General features: G+C 46.5%; 1 protein-coding gene across 2 annotated transcripts; it reads right to left on the reverse strand.

Annotated features, from left to right (window-relative positions):
- Positions 1–8,255: 8,255 nt before the first annotated feature.
- On the reverse strand, positions 8,256–22,087 carry CIAPIN1 (cytokine induced apoptosis inhibitor 1). 2 transcript variants are annotated; one of them, XM_024747492.1, is made up of 9 exons: positions 22,001–22,087; positions 17,149–17,330; positions 16,191–16,343; positions 14,200–14,276; positions 12,600–12,762; positions 11,092–11,165; positions 10,092–10,207; positions 9,507–9,588; positions 8,256–8,984 (listed from the first exon to the last, which is right to left on the reverse strand). In XM_024747492.1, the coding sequence occupies exons 2-9, from the start codon at positions 17,303–17,305 to the stop codon at positions 8,874–8,876; spliced, it is 933 nt and encodes a 310-aa protein (XP_024603260.1). In that variant the 5' UTR covers positions 17,306–17,330; positions 22,001–22,087; the 3' UTR covers positions 8,256–8,873. The 2 variants fall into 2 exon arrangements, with proteins under 2 accessions (XP_024603260.1, XP_024603259.1); XM_024747491.1 differs by having other exon boundaries at positions 14,200–14,279.
- Between the last annotated feature and the right edge of the window lie 15 nt (positions 22,088–22,102).

The raw sequence follows: 22,102 nt of genomic DNA on the forward strand, positions 1-22,102 counted from the left end.
CGCTGCCCCCAGCCCTCGCCTCCCGCCCCAGCCTGGCCCCGTGGTTCCTGCCGACCTGAAGTGTGAGCCCCGCCCTACCAGGTGACATCTTACCCAGCCTCAGCCCAAGCCAGCCTCCAGGAAGCTGTCCCTGAGAACAGCTACCCCCGATTCTCTCTCTTGCTCTGATTCCTCCCGCTTTCAGGGACACTGGGGCAGCCCGAGGGGGTTGTTCTCCCGTCGACTCCTGTGTGGGTCTGTAGTCCTGACTCCTCCGTTAGGCTGGGAGCTCAGTGAGTCTCACTGGGGACCCCATAGTGCTCAGAAGGATGTGGACCAGGACCCATCCCCAGACCCCTCTGTCGAGGCGCAGCCCAGGACTGGAGCCGTGGGGGGCTGGGGGAAGTTAGGGTCTTCGGATTCTAGTTCTGCCTCACCCTCCTGACCAGCTGTAGGCTGTGGCTTCTCTCTCTGGGACTAAGTCTGGGAGCAGGCGCAATGGGTCCTTCTCTCCTAGGATTCTGTGACCTGTGTTGTTTGGCGGGGCTACGATTGAGTTATTTTCAGGTAAAGCTTATGCCTTCTGCTGCCTCCCTGTGGCCACTTGTCTTATTGCAGGGCAGATGTCGGAGCCAAGCCCACTTTCGAAGAGGGACAAGAAGAAAACAGCAACAGTACTACTACTACTAATAAGGCTGGCGATGGTGATGAACTGTGAACTTCTCTGTGACCCCAGGGTCTCCTCAGCCACAGGCGGGCCCTTTCCCTGCCCTGGTCCCAAGGAGTATCCCTTGAACAGCTGCCTTGGATCCAGAGTCCTTGGGGCAGGCTAGTCTGAATTCTTTATGGAAAAATGTCATCTGGATACATGGGCTGAGGGGTGAGAAAAAGGTGATCTCAGAATATGGGGAGGCAAGGAGGAGCCCCTGGGACAGCAAAGGAGAACAAGGGCTGGGGCCCAGATCCCTCGCCCTGCCAGAAAGACACGCAGAGAACATGCATGTAATCCAGTGCCTTGAAAACTTGCCTTAAAAGAATCAAAACCTTCTTTTCCTAGTGAAATATTCCTCAGAGGCCCATATTGTGAACTCGGATAAGTGGAGGACGATGAGGAGGTAAGGGGTTACCCGGGGGGAGGCCCTGAGAGTGACCGAGCAGGGAGTTGGCTTAAAGGTCCCTCAGTGGGGGAGAGGTGGAGCTAGAACTGGCAACAAAATGCAGGATTCAGAATTCAAGTGTCTACTAGCGGAGTCAGGGTGCAATGTGGGTGGGGCAAGATGCAGGAGGTGGGACCAGCCACCATGTTCCCCTGGGAAGAAGCCATTTTAAGGACTCGTGACTGGGAGACTCCCCATGACAGGCTAGTAGGGAGATAGGAAGAAAGAGGAGAGGGCAGGAGCCAGAGAACACAGAACGGTAGGGAGGGCCGCTGGTCTCTCATTGTTCCTTCCACCTAAAAAGAACTTCGCCTCCTCCACATCTGAAATCCAGTCCCCCTTCAGAGCTCAGCTCAAATGCTGCCTCCTTCAAGAAGCCCTCCCTGGTCTCCTTGGTTGCAGTTGATGCCCCACTCTGTGTCCTCCATCAGCTCCCTGTTCTCACCTCAGCTTTACCACATTGTCCCCGGTAAATGTGATTACTTGCATGTTTGACTCAATGATGAGCTCCTTGGGGCAGGTATTTGAATCAGGCAACTCGGTACTTACTGACTCATTTATAAGGGGGGAAAAGTGCTTTGTGCATAGTGGAAATTTGACATATATATTTTCATCAACAAGCCCCTGGATGAATCCCATGACGGGCACGTCAAGAAAGAAGCTCCCAGAAGAGCGGTGCCCTGATAACATAACTGGGCTTCAAGCTCGGCGTTGAAGTGGAATTTTGAATTGCGCTGCTCTTTGGTTTCCCACCAGAGGGCGCTCCAGCTCCCAATAAAGATTGAGCCTGATTGATGTCCCTGACCACCAGGGCCCTGGCCTGTCCCCAGGGTTGTCCCCAGGGGCTGGGGTCACCTACATCCGACTGTAGCTGCTCAGGGCCTAGGGTCAGAGTGTCTGCGGTTGGCCAGCCCTTCTCCTAAGGGAGCAGAGGCAAGGAAACCACCAACGACGCTGCCAGGGGTTAGCGAGATGAAGAGGAAGAAGGAAAACCACTGCTGGGAATTGCAGGGCCACTAATTCCAGATGCAACGTGGGCAGTGCTGAGAGCAGTGCGCCAGGAGTGTTCTCACCGTGTCTTCTTAGATTCTGTATTTGTCTATTTGGCATCCATTCATCACAAGTCACACCTCCCCTGTGATCCAGCTTTCGAAGGCATGCAAAAATCATATTGCAAAGTCTCCAACCAATCCTGAATCCCCCAACCACTTCCTTTATATAACTCACTCCCCAAATGAATATTTCCCCAAATCACCCAGGGCTGGGTACCAGACAATGAGGGACAGCGCCCACGCCCCGAAGCCCGCTGGAATGACTCCCACAGGCCAGTCCTCAGTTGCTGACCCTGCCCTGCCTTGCTTTTTCTACAGAAACCCAATAAGGGTTGTGGCCTCGGCTTTCCCCTTGCGTCTCCTTCTGCCCTGCGTGGTGTGGCATGGCCCCTTCTCTTGGGAAATGTAAGTAATAAATTCTTCTTTAGTGGCATTCAGTCACCTACATACATTTAAATCCCATGGGTACATTTTATTTATTTATGTTGACATACAGTTGATTTACAATGTTGAGTTAATTTCTGCTGTACAGCAAAGTGACTCAGTTATACATATACATACATTCTTTCTTATATTCTTTTATATTATGGTTTATCTCAGGACATTGAATATAGTTCCCTGTGCTATACAGCAGTACCTTGTTGTCCATCCGTACTTTATGTACTAGTTTGCATCTACTAACCCCAAACTCGCAATCCATCCCTCCCCCATGCCCCCTCTACCTTGACAACCACAAGTCTGCTCTCTATGCCTGTTTCTGCTTCATAGATAGGTTCTTTTTTTTTTTCTTTGCGGTACACGGGCCTCTCACTGCTGTGGCCTCTCCCGTTGCAGAGCACAGGCTCCGGACGCGCAGGCTCAGCAGCCATGGCTCACGGGCCCAGCTGCTCCGCAGCACGTGGGATCTTCCCAGACCGGGGCACGAACCCGTGTCCCCTGCATTGGCAGGCGGACTCTCAACCACTGCACCACCAGGGAATCCCAGATAGGTTCATTTTTGTCATATTTTAGATTCCACATATAAGTGACATCAAGTGGTATTTGTCTGGCTTACTTCACTTAGTATGATAATCTCTAGTTGCATCCATGTTGCTGCAAATGATAATTTCTAGTTGCATCCATGTTGCTGCAAATGGCCTTACTTCATTCTTTTTTTAAAAAATTAATTAATTTATTTAATTTTGGCTGTGTTGGGTCTTTGTTGAGCACACGGGCTTTGTCTAGTTGCGGCAAGCGGGGGCTACTCTTCGTTGCGGCGCGTGGGCTCCTCATTGCGGTGGCTTCTCTTGTTGGGGAGCACAGGCTCTAGGTGCACGGGCTCCAATAGATGTGGCACGCAGGCTCAGTAGTTGTGGCTCGTGGGCTCTAGAGCGCAGGCTCAGTAGTTGTGATGCACGGGCTTAGTTGTTCCGTGGCATGTGGGATCTTCCCAGACCAGGACTCGAACCCGTGTCCCCTGCAGTGGCAGGCGGATTCTTAACCACAGTGCCACCAGGGAAACCCCTTATTTCATTCTTTTTTGTGGCTGAGTAATATTCCATTGTATATATGTACCACACCTTCTTTACCCATTCATCTGTCGATGGACATTTAGGTTGTTTCCATGTCTTAGCTATTGTAAATAGTGCTGCTATGAATATAGGGGTGCATGTACCTTTCTGAATTATAGTTTTTTCCAGATACATGCCCACGAGTAGGATTGCTGGATCATATGGTAATTCTATTTTCAGTTTTCTGAGGAGCCTCCATACTGTTTTCCATAGTGGGTGCACCATGGGTACACTTTAACAGAAGAGGGTCAGGGACCTGTTCTGTCTCGGCTTTGCCACTGACTGGCTGTGGGTTTTTGTTTTTTTTTTTTTTGCGGTACGCGGGCCTCTCACTGTTGTGGCCTCTCCCGTTGCGGAGCACAGGCTCCGGACGCGCAGGCTCAGCGGCCATGGCTCACGGGCCCAGCCGCTCCGCGGCATATGGGATCTTCCCGGACCGGGGCTCGAACCCGTGTCCCCTGCATCGGCAGGCGGACTCTCAACCACAGCGCCACCAGGGAAGCCCTGGCTGTGGGTTTTTGACACGATCGCTTCACCTTCCTGGGCCTGTTTCTCCGTGGAATGATGAAATCGAACCCTTCTCTAACCTGCTTTAGGGTGTAGCCAGTTAGAGAATGGGGCTTAGTCTGCTGCCGTCCTGCCTCTCACATTGCCTTTAGGGGATCAGAGTCTTCGAAAACCTGCAGTTTCTCCATAATTGAATTGACATGACCCCTTCTCCAAAACCACCACGCACACTGCAGGGATGAGACACTCAGACAAGCAAATGGGCTGGGGCCTTGTTGAGAAGTAAGCCTTAAAAGGACGTGTTCAGCACATGGACACACCCGTTTATAGCAGCGCTATTCACCAAAGCCAAAGGTGGAAACAGCCCAAGTGTCCATCAGTGGATGGATGGATAAATAGTGTATATCCACACAACAGAATATTATTCTGCCATAGAAAAGAGTGAAGTACTGGTACTTGCTACAATGTGGATGAGCTTTGAACACATGCAGAGAGAAGCCAGACACAAAAGGTCACATATTGTGTGATTCCATTTACGTGGAATGCTCAGAATAGGCAAATGCATAGAGACAGAATGCAGGTCGGTTGTCACCAGAGGCAGGGGCATAGGGCAGCCTGCTAAAAGGGTACACGGTTTCCTTTGGGGGTGATGAAAATGTTTGGAACTAGACAGAATCAGTGGTTGTACAACCTTGTGAATGCACTGAATGCCACTGAATTTTTCACTTTAAAATGGTTAATGTTATGTTATGCAAATTTCACCTCAAAAAAAAGAAAAGGGACACACTTCATACAACCTCTTTTCTGCAGAGTAACAATATAAACGTAGGCACAGGTGTGATATATGACCTCAGGATGGAGAACACCTCTGAGGAGGGTAGGGAGAGGAAAGGGATGACACAGCTGTGACATTTCACCTATTACATAGAGTGATCTGAATCAAAATATGGCAAACCCGGTTGTCTGTTGTATCTGTAGTTCTCTGTATCTGAAATCTGTCATAATATAAAAGAAAGAAAAGTTTAGTTAATTGTTAAAAAAAAGAGAGAGAGAAAGAGAAAAGAAGGAAGGGAGGGAGGGGCTTCTGAGCACTTCTGAGCCCAGCTGAGTCTAAATGCAGCTTTCAGGTCATCACAGCGCTTTGCAGAGGTAAAGGCCTCTTATGCTGGATGGTGGTGAACAGACCACAAGTTGACCGCCCAGAAGTGACAAAAGAAGGTGAGGTCTGAGGCCACTAAGGTTGGAGTGGAGCATTCAGTCTCCACTGTGTAGCGAGAGTGGTGAAGGGCTGTCTGCAGAGATGGACTGTCCCTACCCCGCAAGTCTGTCGCTGCGACGGGACAGCAAGGAAGCAGAGAAAGAGTGAAGGAGCAGAGAGGATAACACAAACAAGCACAAACTGGAAACATTTCTGGACTCAAAACAACGATGTTTGTTCTGCTCGTTTACAGAGAGTATCACACGGCTTTCACGGTAAGGGACCCTAAAGCATTAACAAGGCCCCCTTGCGATGCTCAGCCCTCTGCATGCACGGGTTCTGGGACTAGAAATGCTAGCAAACAAAAGTATTACGTTTAGTATTGAACGTTCTGTATCTTTTTTTTTTTTCATCAATCTATGGATCAACTCTTGCTTTATTTCTGGAAAAGGTCTTTAAGTAATTCATTCTGATTCCTTATTGGTGTTTCTTCTACCTTCTGTGCCTAATCATTTTCCCACTGATCCTTTCTCCCTCTTTATTTCCATTACATTTGGTTGGTCTTTTATTCCTGTCCCTGTTTTTAGCCCTGTCCATTCTCCTAGTGTTATTTCCAATATTGACTTCATATCTGGGATGTTATTTTTTTCACTTCTTGCCTCGGCTCTGCCAGTGCACGTTTCCATCCCGGCTCTCTCTCTCTCTGCCTCATTCATCATTTCCTTGAGCTCTTGTATCTCTTTGATATATTTTATACATTTGTGTAATTTGTAGTAAAACTTTTGGTCACAGGCAATATTTATCTGCTCGGTGGCAATGTTCTCTGTTGCTGTTACTGTTGTTATTATTATCATTTGTGTTGGTTCGTTCTATAATTTTGAATGAGACGTTAACTGGGCCAAATATTTCCTGGAGGTTCCTGTCAGGGAGGCATGGGACTTTGTTCCAGGCTAGTGGGCATTTTCCTTAAGACCCAGAGTTTTATGTGTGGGTTTCCCTGGTTTTTTAAAAATGAAATTTCTTATCAATACAAAATACATAATGTATGGGGCTTCCCTGGTGGCGCAGTGGTTGAGATTCTGCCTGCCGATGCAGGGGACACGGATTCGTGCCCCGGTCCGGGAAGATCCCACATGCCGCGGAGCGGCTGGGCCCGTGAGCCATGGCCGCTGAGCCTGCGTGTCCAGAGCCTGTGCTCCGCAACGGGAGAGGCCACAACAGTGAGAGGCCCGCGTACCGCAAAAAAAAAAACCAAAAAACAACATAATGTATATGTAAGGTAGACAAACCAATAAAAAATAAACACCTGTATACCCACCATGCAGCTTACTAAATAGAACCTTCCTGCTGCTGTGAAGTCCCCATCCCCCTCCCTGCTGTCCTCCTCCCATCAGCCTCCAGAGACATCTGCGCTCCTGAATTTAGTGTTTATCATTCTCCTTGATTTTCTTTCGTCACATGTGTGTATATACATACTGCATATGCATGTATGCGCACATCCCTAACAATATGTTGATGCATCTTGTATGTTTTTAAACCCTTGAACTTTATGTAAATGTAACATATCTCATACACATGCTCTCCCGTGACTTGCTTTGGCGGCTCCCTGTTCTCTGAGATTCTTCCACACTGATGTGCGCAGACAGCTACAACTCATCATTTCCCTCTGTGTGACGACCAACCCCTTCACCCATCCTCTTGGTAATGGCCACTTGGATTATTTCCAGATTCTTGCTATTACAAACAGTGCTGCTTTAAACATTTTTTAGCTTGTCTTCTGGTGCATGTGTCGAAGAATTTCTCCAGGGCAGTGGCTCTCAACTTTGGGGGCACTCACCTGGGAAAGCTTTGCCAAAATGCTGACACCTGCAGCCCTATTCCAAAAGATTGACTTAATTGGTGTTTGGAAAGGAGAGATCCCAGGCAATGGTGTTTCTGTTGTTTTTTGGGGAGGGGGAAGCTATCCAGGTGATTCTAATACATGGCCAGTGCATGTATCTTTTTGAATTAGTGTTTTTGGTTTTTTGGATATATACCCAGGAGAATTGCTGGGTCATATGGTAATTATATTTTTAGTTTTTTGAGAAACCTCCACACTGTTTTCCGCAGTGGCTGCACCAATTTATATCCCTGCCAACAGTGTTCGAGGGTTCCATGAGGGACTTTTAACTACATCTGCAAATCCCTTCACGTCTGCCACACAAGGTAGTCTAATCACAGTAGTGATGTCCCATCATACTCACAGGTCCTGCTCAAACTCAAGGGCAGGGCATTACACAAAAGTGTGAGGCATTGGGGTGTCATCTTAGAACTCAGCCTACCACAGGAGCTTCAGAGTCAAGCCACACCCATAACTAACATCCACCAGCAGGGACCAGGATAAGCAAAAGCAAACTTAGAGGATCAAGTCAAGTTTCAAGGACAAATACCAATGAACACTTTTCTTTATTGTCAAAATAGAGAAACCCAGGTCTCTCAAATCCACATGATCTCTCTATTTGGCAAGATCCATTCCGAGTCTGCGTTGGTGGAGAACAAGAAGAACAAAGTGTCTCCTGCTCAGAGGTTTACTGTTGGGTCAGACTTGTGTCCTGCTTCTCTCTAAATGCTACCAACCTGGACTCTCCTGAAGTAGATGGAGAGAGGCCCTGATCTCTAAGTGCAGGACTGGCCCCATGTGGTGTGACTCAGCCTCTCCAGAAAAGAGTTTTGTGGTCCCAGGTGAGCTTGGATGGCTGTGTCAGACATCACGCATACACACACACACACACACACACACACACACAGACATACCCCCTCTTCACAGCGAATATACATTAGTACGTAAGTTTAATACCTGGAGATTAACAGAAATGACAGTAGGGCACAGATGCAATACAATAAAGCAGGGATGGGGGTAGGACTGGAGGGGGCAGAGGGACACTGGATATGATCACAGCAACCAAGGAGTGATTCCCTTGGTGCTCTGAGGTCATGAGACACTTGCCTCTTGTCACCAAGAAAACTGCATGGGGAGTAAACCACCAACTCTGGAAGATAAGCCGTGGCACTACTGCGGAGCTTAGAATGGGGTGGGGCCCTCTCTGTCACAGTGTTAATACTCAAGGATGGCGGGCTCGGAGAGTGTTACGAAATGTCGGCATTTTGACCTGGCGAGAGGGGCCTATTTGGGATGTGCCCCGTTTACCTAACACTGGGTGAAGGAGGTCCCCACTCAGGGTAACAGGGCCCCGGGATACCGTGGTCTTGATCTGCAGCAGCACTCCAAACCACCGCTCCCAGCCAGCTCCACTCTGTCCACGGAGCACCCTCTCCGCAATGGACCTAAGCCAGAGTGAGCCAATCGAGAGGAGACGGGAGGAACCACGTGGTGGGATGGAAGGGGCAGGAGCTGGCGGAGGAGCAGGTGTGTCTCAGGCCGGGCCCTCCCCTAGGCATCATTGAGGCTGCTGTCGCTCAGGAGCACCTTCTCCCCAGGTCTGAAGGCCGGCATCCCAAGGTAGGGGCAGCTGGCGCAGCGGAAAGCATCACCCAGGTAACACTGTTGAAAGAAGAGACCATCATACAGGGAAGCCAAGTGTCAGCTCTCCCAGAGATACAGGCCAGGAGAAAGGGATCCCAAATTTCATAGTATGGCCACAGCGGCCTGAAGAGAACGACTGCGTACATTTGTAGGTCCAACTGGGATCCAAATACTAAGAGTCTTTAAGATCTCTGATTTTATGAAAGACAAAAGTCTAGAGAAGTTCCTTACGTGGACATACTTCTATATTCTCAGCAGTTCAAATCACAGCCACACTCAGCAAATGGCTGAGTAGCATCAGGCCTAATGTGAAGCAGAAAGAAAGGGGCCAAAAATAAGAAATGACAAGTGCCTCCCCTACGGGCACGAGTGTGCTACCCACTCTCAGGAGATAACCCCTCTTCCCGTTACTACCTAGAGACACGTTCTCGCATGTTCACCTATTATTAAAATACCTGGGCAGTGAACTCCGTAGAGCTGGAGCTGGTCTGTGTTTAGTTTAGGCCTTTGTGAATACTGAGTAATCAACCAGATACTCACGTTTCCACAAGCTGACTTGGGCTGGGAGCTTATCTGGTCCCTCAACTTCTCTTTTTCCAGTTCTTCTGCGAGGCCACAGGTGCTGGGGGGAAAGTTAGCAGCTGATGAGCGGGACCTGCCACCACCCAGAAACTCCAAATCCTGGACAGACCTTTTCCCTGGGAGCCTTCACAGATATGGAGTATTGACCTTTCCTGGCCTAGTCAGGTTTGGGCTCCACAATTCAATGATGTATTGTTTGGAGATTCACACATAGACAGTAAACTATCGAAAAAGCCAGGAGAGGTTAGCACAAATTTGGGAGAATGGTAGCCTCTTGTAAGGAGAGGGAGGGAGATGCAGCTGAGGGAGCACGCAGAGGCGACTTCTAAGGAACAAGTCCTGTTCCTGGTTCTTCAGCTGGGTGAGCAGTACATGGGTGTTCATTTTATTGTTCTTTAAAATGTACTTATTTAGCATACTCTTCTAACCGTCTGATACATTTTACAATAAAACATGTTTTAGTAATTGTAAAGTACAGCGATTCCTTGATAATCAGAAGCCGCTGGAAGCAGCCTGGCAGCCTCTTCTCACCCCAAGGCTTACCAGTTCTTGCAGGCCTTCCTCTTTTTCCCTTCCCCACAGGAAGCAGCCCGCAAGGAAGCTGGGTCTGGCTTCTTCATATCTTCTGGATCCAGCAGTTCATCTGAGTCAATGAGATCCTGGAGAATGTTCGAAGCCATTAATGACACAGTCATGGTCTCTGCTAATGAACACGTGAAGTGGCCACAGTCCACAGCAGGAGTTCGCCCATCTATGTAGAAGGCACCCATCATCCTACCCGGGCTTGATCGTCACGCCCAAGCTGACCACATAGTGAGTACGCTACGTGCACAGAAGCTGTGTTAGGCTGTGAGGGGGCTGGGGACTCATTTACGATGTGCAGAGAATATGTGTGTGGAGGGCAGGGCGGGAGGGGGCAGGAAGGACAAAGAGAGAAGCGTTATAGTTATGCGAATATATAAAGGGCTGTCGTGTGAGAAAAGGGAATGGAATATTTTCTATATAATTCCAGAGGAAAAGGCAGATAATGATATATACACTTGTGTAATTCTTCGATAAACGTGTGGACAGTTAATCTGTAAGCTCTGTGAGGGCACAAACCGTCGCCTAGTTTGCTTACCACCCTAACTTCAATAGTTGTAGGAATGAAGAACTTTATTACAGAAAGCATTGATCTGAGTGGGAAGAGCATTACTGTTAAGACAGTGAGCATTTGGTGACTTGCCCAGACGAAGGAGCCAAAAAATATTTTAGCTGACAAACTCTTTTCAGGTTTACGCATGCCCACAAGAGTCTTTAATATATCACATGAAGTGAGAACAAGAAAATCTGCGGGGGGAAAGATGCTGAAAAAGAAATTTAAAATGCCACTAATGTGGAGTTTCCTTCTGAGTCAAAAAATGCTAGTGGCAGGCACAGCCACAAGGCTGGGCTTTAAATGCTTTCACACCTACAAACCCAGAGAGGCCACTCCAAACAACAACATTCCCACCCAAAGTGGGGCCTAAAAGAAAGCAATCAGGTGACCGCAGTGCTGACTCACCACGCTCTCATCCTCCATATCATTGGCCGAGAGGGTCCAGAGCTTGGCAGCTGCAGGGTCCACAGCAGGCTTCCCTGAATCCAACCAATGGAAGAAAACAAGCTCCAGAAAAGCAGCTGGGAACAAACTCCAAGCACATGTAAGTGCTTTCTACTGAGGCTGTGCAGGGAACACACTGGGCCGGCGGTCAAAAGACCTGGGTTCAAGGCCCAGCTCTACCACTTAGAAGGGCATGAGAGGGACCCATCACTTTATGGCAATAAAAGCCATCATTTGTTAAGCTTTGTGCCAGATACTACATTAAACATTTTACATACATGATCTAATTTAGTCCTGCTCACCACCTTATGAGGAAAGTTCTTGTCATCCTAATTTTATGAATGAGGAAAGAGGTTTAGATACTTAGGCCAGTTACACACAGCCACAAATACACAAGTACAGACAGAGTCTACCTAACGCTTTTAACTTTCACTCCATATTGCTTCCTCCTCCTTCTCTTAGTTCCCATCCCTAGAACATGGGGCTAATAGGATTCCCTATACCCACTGCAGGAGATTTGAATATTAAACAAGAAACTGTGCCAAAAAGCATTATAAGTAGCAAAGCTCCAGTCACATGTAGACCTGTTACAGACAAGAAAATGGGCTCGAGAGCTGGTGGCGGCGGCGTAACAACAAATCAGTAGCAAATCACACCTCCTGATTCTCTCTCTGGGCCCAAAAGAGCTGCGGGTTCAGTGTGGGCCAGTCCACGAATGGGCCTTGGGGGGAAGTGCACCCCGCAGAGATCACTGTCACACTGGATGCTCAGATCTCCCACAGGGCAGGTCATCTAAGCTGCTCCTACCCATTCTGGAACTGTGACTCCAAAGGTTAGGACGTTAAAGGATTTCTTGAAGATTTAGGCTGGACAGTCAAAACAGAGCAGTGTGAATGTACCTGTAAATTTTTGCATACCTCACAGCTAGGACAATTTTTCTCAACTCAGGCATTAAAAAATAGTGATAGGAAGGGTAAGAATGGTGACAAAGGGTGGAGTGCAATCTTCTGAGAGGAGATATTTTTATAAGTGTCTTAAGATCCTCAAAGAAAAGCTGAATTCAGTGGCACAGAGAAAAGGACACATGGGAAGAGGAACAGCACACTCTTATCCGCCATGACCGTCACTGTGAGGTCTTCTGAGGGTAAATGTCATAATTCTGGGGTCTGGAAAGGCTTCATCAACTAATGAAGCTACGGGAGTCTGACCTCTAGAATCTGGAGACCTCAGTGTCCTCTGGTGCAGAAGAAGGGGCTGAACTAGGTAATATCTATGCATCATTTCAGTTTGGGATCCGAATATGCCCAGAACAACAGTACATTAAGCATTCTTCCATTTGGAAATGAGGGAAATTAAGGAAGGGAATGATCCTCTGAAGATATCACCACCTCATTCAGAACTCTGGCTCAGTTTGTAATAGGGCTTTTCAGGCCCACTCAGACAGAACAATGTCCCTAGGCCAGTCTCACCGGAAGACTTCTTGGTAGTAGAAAGCTTAAGTTGACTAGAAGAACCCACTTCAAAATTGGGCTTTTTTCCTGTGATCTGCACAGAGAGCAGGCTGTCACTGTGGTAACCCAGGTGTTCTCGGACAGACTGAATCTCCTCAGGGCTCAAGAACTTGCGCTGCAGCTGAAATTCAAGATATCAGAGGATTAGGCCACACTCCTTCTACAGTACGATGGTGTACTATGTCCCCCTCACAGGTGTCAAATGCTCACATCTGTAGTAAGCACACGACAGCAGGAGATCACAGACATTGCCTCGTGCCTCACGTTCAGTTTCTCACTGATCAGGACGCTGGAGTGTAACTTCTGTCTACATGTTTATGCTGAGCCTGCCCCTTGGAGAGTTTTATCAAATATCTGTCTATTAGGTACAAGGCACTGTGCGAGGCATTGTGGAGATTGTAACGATTATGATTATCAAGATGAATCGGACATGTTGAAGAGGCTGTTGAAGGGAATCGAAGCCCGTGGCGGGGGAGCATGCCCACAGTAAAGATGCTAGAAATGAAATACGCAGTAGAGAAAGAGAACCTCAGGGGGAGGGAACTGCTTTCTACGTTCCTTGGGAAGAAGCTGGGGGTGCCACCTCTATGTCCGACAATTATGGAACTGCTACATAAACCACAGTCCATCTAGAGCACTGAACGCCGTTCCATCATTAGTAAGAAAGTGGGTCAATACACTGAGGTGGATAATGTCGAAGACAGCTAAAGGTGGGGAAAAGAGCTAGTGACTGAACACTGTATACATACGACCTTGTTTACATTAAAAAATGTGTATACACACACACAAAACACACTTGTAAATACATAAAAAGAAGTCCGAACAGCCACACCAAAAAATGTATTGGTGGCTCCCTCTGGGGAGGAAAGTGTAAGCAAGGCCTGAGATGTCACTTTATATCCTTCAGTCTTAACTGAATTTTTATGAACATCCCATATTTTGGAATAAAAAATGGAAGAACTTTAACTAAAAAGAAAAATAAGAAAGGGTAGGCGTGAAGAAACTGAGGCCCTAGGTCATGTACAGATCAATGGTATAACAGCTATCGGGGTATAACACCTCTCACACAAGGAAATTTCAGCATTGGAGAAGAATGTAGAACCATAAATACCTCTATTTAATGTTAATATTTCTAATGAATTGTCAGAAAAGGATTTCCCCCTCCAACCTATTCTAGCCTCCCACCCAAAAGCTGAGGAAGATACAGGCAACTGCCCTTCACTTAGGCCTAGGATTCGTGTCCACTAAGAGATGTGTCGCTCTCTCCCTGCCTCAGTGGTCACCACTAGTACTGAGACCAAAATATGTCCCAACCCACATGGGCCCAAGCTGAGTCTCTTCAGAGGAGATTGATTTCAGAGGTTTCGTCCTTCAAGGCATCTGGTTTCTCCCATGCAGAGCCCTTCTCAACTTGTTTCCTAGTTGAGTGACACTGATCACCTCACCTTCAGGGTTGTTATTTCTCCCAGATTCTCTCTGTATCGTCTGACAAAAGAGATACTGGGTTTAGTCACCCAAGGCTTAAATTCCCAGCAAAGAAGGTCATCTACAAACATACCTCTTTTACTTCCACAAGACCAGAAAGAGTCAGGGCTGAACACAGCTTAGATGCCGTCTTCACTTTGCTATTGTTAACTGCTAAGAGGAAAACCCCAGTTAATAGCTTTATAGGTCAAAGCAGGAAAAATAATAAAGGCTCTCTGCTATTCAGGTCAGCAGGCACTAAAACAATAATAACCTATTCTGTTCAATATATATATATTTTAGTGATAATATTTTAATTGGACAACTCCTTTTGGTTGTTCAAAGTGCTCTTACTGATGCTCTTAAGTGTCATATAATAATTCCATTATTATTGCTTCATATCACTCTCTGTTTCTTTGAAAAACCTAACCTTCCAGGGGCTGTTGGATAATGACCAAGAGGCTGAGAAACTGTAAAGTATACAAGTATCTCTGTATAGTTCCGACAGACACTGTGTTTAGTCACCCAAGGTTTACATCCCAAAGAAGGCTATAGCTGCTATTAACATCACAAGCTTATATTTCCACATAAATGCCTTTACACATTTCAAAATACTTTTTTTTTTTTTTTTTTTGTGGTACGTGGGCCTCTCACTGTTGTGGCCTCTCCCATTGCGGAGCACAGGCTCCGGACACGCAGGCTCAGCGGCCGTGGCTCACGGGCACAGCCGCTCCGTGGCACGTGGGATCTTCCTGGACCGGGGCACAAACCCGTGTCCCCTGCATCGGCAGGCGGACTCTCAACCACTGCGCCACCAGGGAAGCCCTCAAAATACTTTTATTCCTATTATTTGATGAAATAAGTCATCACATTTTGAAAGATAGTTAAAAATGCTAAAAATCGGGCTTCCCTGGTGGCGCAGTGGTTGAGAATCTGCCTGCCAATGCAGGCGACACGGGTTCGAGCCCTGGTCTGGGAGGATCCCACATGCCACGGAGCGACTGGGCCCGTGAGCCACAAGTACTGAGCCTGCGCGTCTGGAGCTTGTGCTCCGCAACGGGACAGGCCACGATAGTGAGAGGCCCGCACACCGTGTTGAAGAGTGGCCCCCGCTTGCCACAACTAGAGAAAGCCCTCGCACAGAAACGAAGACCCAACACAGCCATAAAGAAATAAATAAAAATTTTTTTAAAAAAGGCTAAAAATCTAGAATGATTCTGACAGCTTTACCACTGAGCAAAAAAGAGGTTTTTATTTCTTGGATTCTATCTTTACTTTCACATGAATCAATACTTAGCTCATCACTCTCAGACTTCTAGTCACTATTTTTTTAACTTTTTAGTTTGAAATAACTATAGATGCATAGGAAGTTAAAAAAAAAATGTTCAGGGAGGTCTCAAGGACCCTTCATCTCTTCTCTCCACGATAATATCTTACACAACTATCATATAATATGAAGACCAGGAAGTTGTCACTGATAGTCCACAGAGCTTATCCAGATTTCACCAGTTTTACGTACACTTGTGTGTGTGTGTGCATAGTCTTCGTCACCACAAGGAACCCTCACACCACCCCCTTTACAGCCTCACGTACCCCCTTCCTCCCACTCCTAACCCCGACGATGGCCAACCTGTTCTCTGTCACTATAACGTTGTTATTTCAAGAATGTTATATGAACAGAATCATACAGCCTCTAAGCTTTTGAGATTGGATTTCTTTCACTCGGCATGAGTCCTCTGAGATTCATCCAAGTTGTTGCATGTGGCAATAGTTTGTTCTTTTTTTAGTGCTGCATAGTTTTCCATGGTGTGGATGTACCAGTTTAAGCATTCACCTGTTGAAGGATCCAGCCATTTTCAGATGAGCAGTTTCCTTCTATTTTACTACCTAATGGGTCAAATATCACAATTTATTCAGATGTGCTGGTTCAGAGTTTTACAATAATTCATCCCTTATCCCTAAGGATAAGGTTCAGTACAGGACTGTTGATCTCCAAATTATACCTCCTTCTCAGAGAGATACGGTAAACATACCTAAAGATTCAACCCTGTTAAACTCTAGTCTTCCAGGTGAAAATTTCCTTACCTACAGCTGTCTCTACCGGCTCGTTCAGAAAAAGACATCCACTAGGCCGAAGGATCCGGGCCATCTCAGCCAAAATCTCAGCACTGTGCAGAGTGGTGCTTCCAGGAATTATACCCGACAAAATAATGTCAAAGCTAGATTCTTTGTGGGCAGCTGAAAAGAAGGAAGACTCTAATCAACAATCACCTTGGCCCCAGAATCTCCCAATCCCTCCCAAGTCCCCACAAAGGTTACATGCGTGGCCTTGTAGAATAAACACCTACCTGTTCAGCAAATGCTATTATACCACCGTTACTAGCAAGAGGGGCAAGGACACTGCTGCCCTGCTCTCCCTCAGTCTTACTAACTTCATCTCCTTTTGTATGCTCAGGGGAAAAAGTAAAAAAGGAGGGTGGACGAAAACCAAGCTGTTTTAAAAAATGTGGAACATCTAATAAGAAATAAGAACTTACTTATACAAATCATCAACTATGCTCCTAAGTCCACTGTATCTCAACTGAAAAAACTACTATCATGTGCCACCCTCCCAGAAAAAACCTCAGCTATTGGGCTTCCCTGGTGGCGCGGTGGTTGAGACTCCGCCTGCCGATGCAGGGGACATGGGATCGAGCCCTGGTCCAGGAAGATCCCACATGCCGCGGAGCAACTAAGCCTGTGCGCCATAATTACTGAGCCTGCGCTCTGGAGCCCGCAAGCCACAACTACTGAAGCCCGTGTGCCTAGAGCCCGTGCTCCGCGATAAGAGAAGCCACCACAATGAGAAGCCCGTGCACCGCAATGAAGAGTAGCCCCTGCTCACAGCAACTAGAGAAAGCCCGCACGCAGCAACAAAGACCTAGCACAGCCAAAAATAAATAAATAAATTTATTTTAAAAACCCAGCTATCAAGGAACGACAAGAAATGCAGCACCACCATCAAAACCGCCCTCCCTGTAAGACAACCTGGGTAGGTACTTACACTGCAACAGCTGGTTGATGTTTTCCACAGACACTCGGCCCTCATCGCCCGTTAAGGCTTGAAGCTTATCCACCAGATCTTTTAGAGCCTCCGTCGGAGATGACTGATCCCAGACCACTGCCACAAACTGGCCAGCTGAGATCCCAAAATCTGCCATTCCTGCAGTGCTGTGGACCTAAAAGCTATGGGCCAAAGGAGAGTCAAGAGTGAGCAGAGACAAAACGCAATTCAATCCATGGGGTACCACCAAATGTGATTAGAACTGCAACCGAATTCTGACCTCCCACCAGGGAATGCTGACCACATTAGAAAAACTCACTGTAGGTACCAGAGTGTGAATAAATAAACCCATTATCCCAAGGTTTCATAACCCCAACATTCCCAAATATGGCAGGTGGCTTCCTTGGTGAGAATCCTGACTGGGCAGTCAAGTAAGGAGGTTGAAGGCACAAATATTCTTTTCTCTTTGGTATGAGACAACTCAGCTTGAACAGAATGTAAAACACACAGGACATTAATTAGGCAGAAGTATGACTCAGCAAGGGAGGCAAATAAATTGGCTGATATAACCCAACCGCAAGCTTAGTGTATTTTTTAAAAAGAGACAACATATGTTAATTTAGCAAACTGAATAATGATATTTTCCCATTCATCAAGATATGAAAATTCAATTCCACTGACTCTGCACTGATCAATAGTATCTACTACCTCTATCTCTAACAATTAACATTAGCCAGACTCTTCAAAGCATTTTACCTACATTATCTCAATTGAACCTCAGTACAACCTTAAACTAGATATTACTCCCATTTTACAGTCAGGAAACAGGCTGTTGACTTTGCCCAGGTCACACAACTAGTAAGAGTTGTGTGGAAAAAGTAAAAGCTGGGATCTGAATCCAAGTCTATATGACTGTAAAACCCATGCTTTTAACCTACGGAAATTTCCTCCTGCCGGGGTCAACTTTCTCTTTGACTTGATACTCAGATGAGTATAGAATGTCCTCACGATGCAATCAGGTCAGGAGATAGCAGTCTACTCAGTTCCCCATTTCTTTCTTAAACATTAATGACTCCAAGTCCCTGGCTTCAGACAGCTCTACCAAATGACATGAGACCAAAGCTGTGGGAGAGGGATCACACATAGATGGGTCTTAAGCCGAATACTTCTGTATTCTGCAGAGGTGGCTAACCCAGTGACAATTATGCCACCACAGACACTCCAGGACCAAGTTTAAGTCAGGCCTACACACTCTTCCTTCTTTAAAAATGTTCCCTTCAGGGACTTCCCTGGTGGTCCAGCAGTTAAGACTCCGTGCTCCCAACGCAGGAGGCCTGGTCCGATCCCTGGTCAGGGAACTAGATCCTGCATGCCACAACTAAAGTCTCCGTATGCCACAACTAAAGATCCCGCATGCTGCCATGAAGATCCCACGTGCTGCAACTAAAGACCCAGCGCAGCCAAATAAATAAATAAATCTTAAAGAAAAAAAAGACATGTGAAGCAATCTGAGTGCAGAATCTTTAAAAAAAAAAAAAATGTTCCCTTCAAATGATTTGCTCCTCAGCCTACAAAACATGCCTAGGTCAGCCAGTCATCCTTAAATACTGTAGTACTTTGATTTTGCTGCTCGTTTCCTAAGGCTTTTATTTTCTAGAGCAAAGTCAAAACTCTTCAGTCTTCTGGATTCAGGTGCTCCGTCATCTGGCTCCACCTGTATCTCCCACCTCCCCAAAGTGAATCCTCCCTTGTTGTATGAAAAATCTTGGCATTTTCACTCCATCATGCTTTTTATCTGGTTCCTTCCCTGTGGAATGCCCTCTTTATTATCCTGACCTGACTGCACGCCGCCGTGGTAAAAGGATGCCAAGTGTTATCAGATAAACAGGATTCCTTAGTCATTGAACTGTGGTTTTTAAATCCCTAAAAAGCACACAATCAGGAACTGAAACTTTAAGCTTTCAACTGTAACATGATGTTGAGGAAGAACCCTTACAAGTCTTTCAAGTGAACAACTTTGGATCAATCTCACATTTAAGAACCAGCTGGGGAAGACAGGAATACGGATTGCTGGGTATGAAGTTATAAGAGATAAGTGATCTCCTTCCAGAATGATGTTGGAACAGGCTCTCCCTTGGGACAACAGGAAGCGATGAGAAGTTCCCTTCCCACTACTACAGCCTTGTACTGTACTCACAGAAAAATCCTCGTGGAAGAACCGAGGGGCCAAAGGCTACTCATTAACTAGAGAAACACAAAACGCCACAAGTTGAGGCCTTTTCAGCAACCTTAATGGAGGCAGGGTTTTAGTTTTTCATTTTTATTTTTTTGAATTTTATTTTTTTATACAGCAGGTTCTTATTAGTTATCCATTTTATACATATTAGTGTATGTATGTCCATCCCAATCTCCCGATTCATCAGGCAGAGTTTCAGAGAGCACAGGTTTCGAATACGGATGAACTGGGGTTCTACCTATCAATAGATCTTCTATTTGTTAGCTACATGACAGTGGATCAGTGATTAGCCTCTTTTCTCATTAATAAAGTAGGGAGAATAATCTTATATTTTGCAAGGCTGCTGCAAGAAGTAAATGAGAAGATAAAAATATGCAATGTACTCGGCAGGACCTGGCACACAGAGCTCAATAAAATAATGTTCTAAGAGAACTCTGAGCCTCCACTTCTCTGTGGCCAGTTTATTTGGCTTTGCTTCAAACAGTCCTATAAAATCTTGTTCTTCCTCCTCAGCCATACCTGCTGGGAGGACACCCCAGGAAGAAATGTGAAGCTCCTTTTTTATTGTTAAAGTTATACAACATAAGAGCTGCACTTCATGACATCTTATACAGTACTCCAGTGGGATTGTGTCTGTAAATTAGAAGAATGGAAGGTGCTTTGTTTTCCATATCCCCCCAAACTAATCTTCTATGGCAACAGGGAACTCATAAAATACATTTATTAAACATTAACTCTCAAAAAGACACAGCCACCACTTTCAGTTAGCATTTTCCAAATAAAATGGGACACAATGTTCTTTTAAATATCTAAAAGCCAAAGTGTGATACTATTCATCATCAGAGTTTTATGTTGTTGTCAATGTCTTTTCTAAAAAAACAAGGAAAAAATGTCTGGCACCTAAGTCAACATACTTAGAAGTGTGACTCAGAGCCCAGTTTCATAAATAAAAAGAGGTGGAATAGAAGTCATTGTCACGTCACTGGACTTGTTAAGCGTCTCTCCAACTCTGACTGCTGCACACACATACCCACAGCCCTTCTAAAATGTTGTGGGCAGGTAGTGAAAGCAGATGTCTGAGAACAACTTCTGGAGATGCACTTGTTTATTTTTAAGGCACCCAGTAAACATCAAATCCTGAGGCATTAGGCTCCTTTTAAGGATGAAGAGGGCCAAAAGAAAAAAAAATAAGATTGAAGTTTGGGTATCAGTTCAAACCAAGGATCAAATCCTTTTAAGTCAAATGCATAAAAAATTCTAAGAATACTGACAGTTAACAGAAAGAAAAATTTAATTAAAATGAACTGACCGAAGCGTGTGTACTTGCGCGCACACACACACACACACAAACACACACACACACACACACACACACACACACACACACGAAAAAAGGTGACAATCTGCAAGGAAACAGTAAACTCAAAGGAAAAGAAATAGAAGACTTTGTCTCCAGGCAATTAGGTGTGTGTCAAACTTAAGGGTTTCAGGAAGGATATCCAAGTGCTAGATTTTCCACAGGAAAGATTCATTCGAAGATAAGTGGACAGAACTCAGAAAACAAAACCTCATGGAGAGATCAGTAGTGCTTTACCGAAATCCAGAAATATGGATCTGAAATTTTAACATTTGGGGAGTAGTTTTGGCTTAGGGGGAGGCTTCCCCCACACTCACACAGGGGAGAGTAAGAGGTTCTGAAAGGTTGATAAGGAGTGTGCAAAAATACAAAGACAAGGGTCTAACTGCACAAAACTTACAGAACGGCATGCTTAGCTCCAGCTGTTGGTTATCCCTCATCCCCAAACCATTTACTTCCACTATTATGAAGCCTTCCCTGGTGATAGGTTTCCCAGTGAGGCGCTCCGCATTTACATATCTGCTCAGTGACTAGTCCATGACCTCCCTGAATCTCGCAGAGCTTGGCACTCAATGTCAGAATAAAGGCCACCAGCCTTTCCCAAACTTGCAGATCGTCCAAATCACCCGGGGGCATTTGTTAAAATAAGATTCCAGGGCTAAATAAGATTCCAGATGTACTGAATCAACTCTCCAGGAGAAAGACCTCGGTATCCGATTTATTAACAAGTGTCCTGATGGTTTTTCCAATCCGGCAAGTTTGGGAATACTCAATTATATCAACTCAACACTTTGGAGGTTCAGGGAAGTCAAAGTTTCAAAATTACAACCTGGGGGGTCCAGGTACCCCCAAAGACGGAAACTTAAGCTTCCCTGATGTTTGCGAAGAGGGACTGAGACTCAAGGTCACAACAGCTGGCTACTAGCAGAACCGGGTCTCAGACTCCGGTCTCCCGGACCCCAGCTCAGCGCTGTCCCCCGGGGCCTCAGGCCGGGTCCGGCAGCGCGAGAGATAAGGTAGCTCGGGAAGGGCAGAAGCCACCACGCCAGGAGACCGGGACGAGGCACGGCGGGCCCGACCCCGCACACCGGCTTCCCCCGGGCGAAAGCCCGCTGTGGTCCTCAGGGAGGTGGCCATAGCCACGTTTCCGCCGAAGGACGAGGCTGGGGATGGGAAATGAGAGGACATGGGGCAGAGGGTGGGCCGGAACGGGGGCGTTGGGGAAGGTCGGGCTCTCGGACCACCTGGTGATCGCTCACCTGCCGCCCGGGTCTCGCTCCCGGCTTCTTAGCATCGGCCGGCTCCGCACCTCGCGCCTCTCGCGAGAGGACGAAGCTCCCGCTGCGCGGGGAGGGCGGAAG

The sequence above is a fragment of the Neophocaena asiaeorientalis genome, unplaced genomic scaffold (genome assembly GCF_003031525.2).
Source record: "Neophocaena asiaeorientalis asiaeorientalis breed wild unplaced genomic scaffold, Neophocaena_asiaeorientalis_V1.1 scaffold438, whole genome shotgun sequence".
Lineage (NCBI taxonomy): Eukaryota > Metazoa > Chordata > Mammalia > Artiodactyla > Phocoenidae > Neophocaena > Neophocaena asiaeorientalis.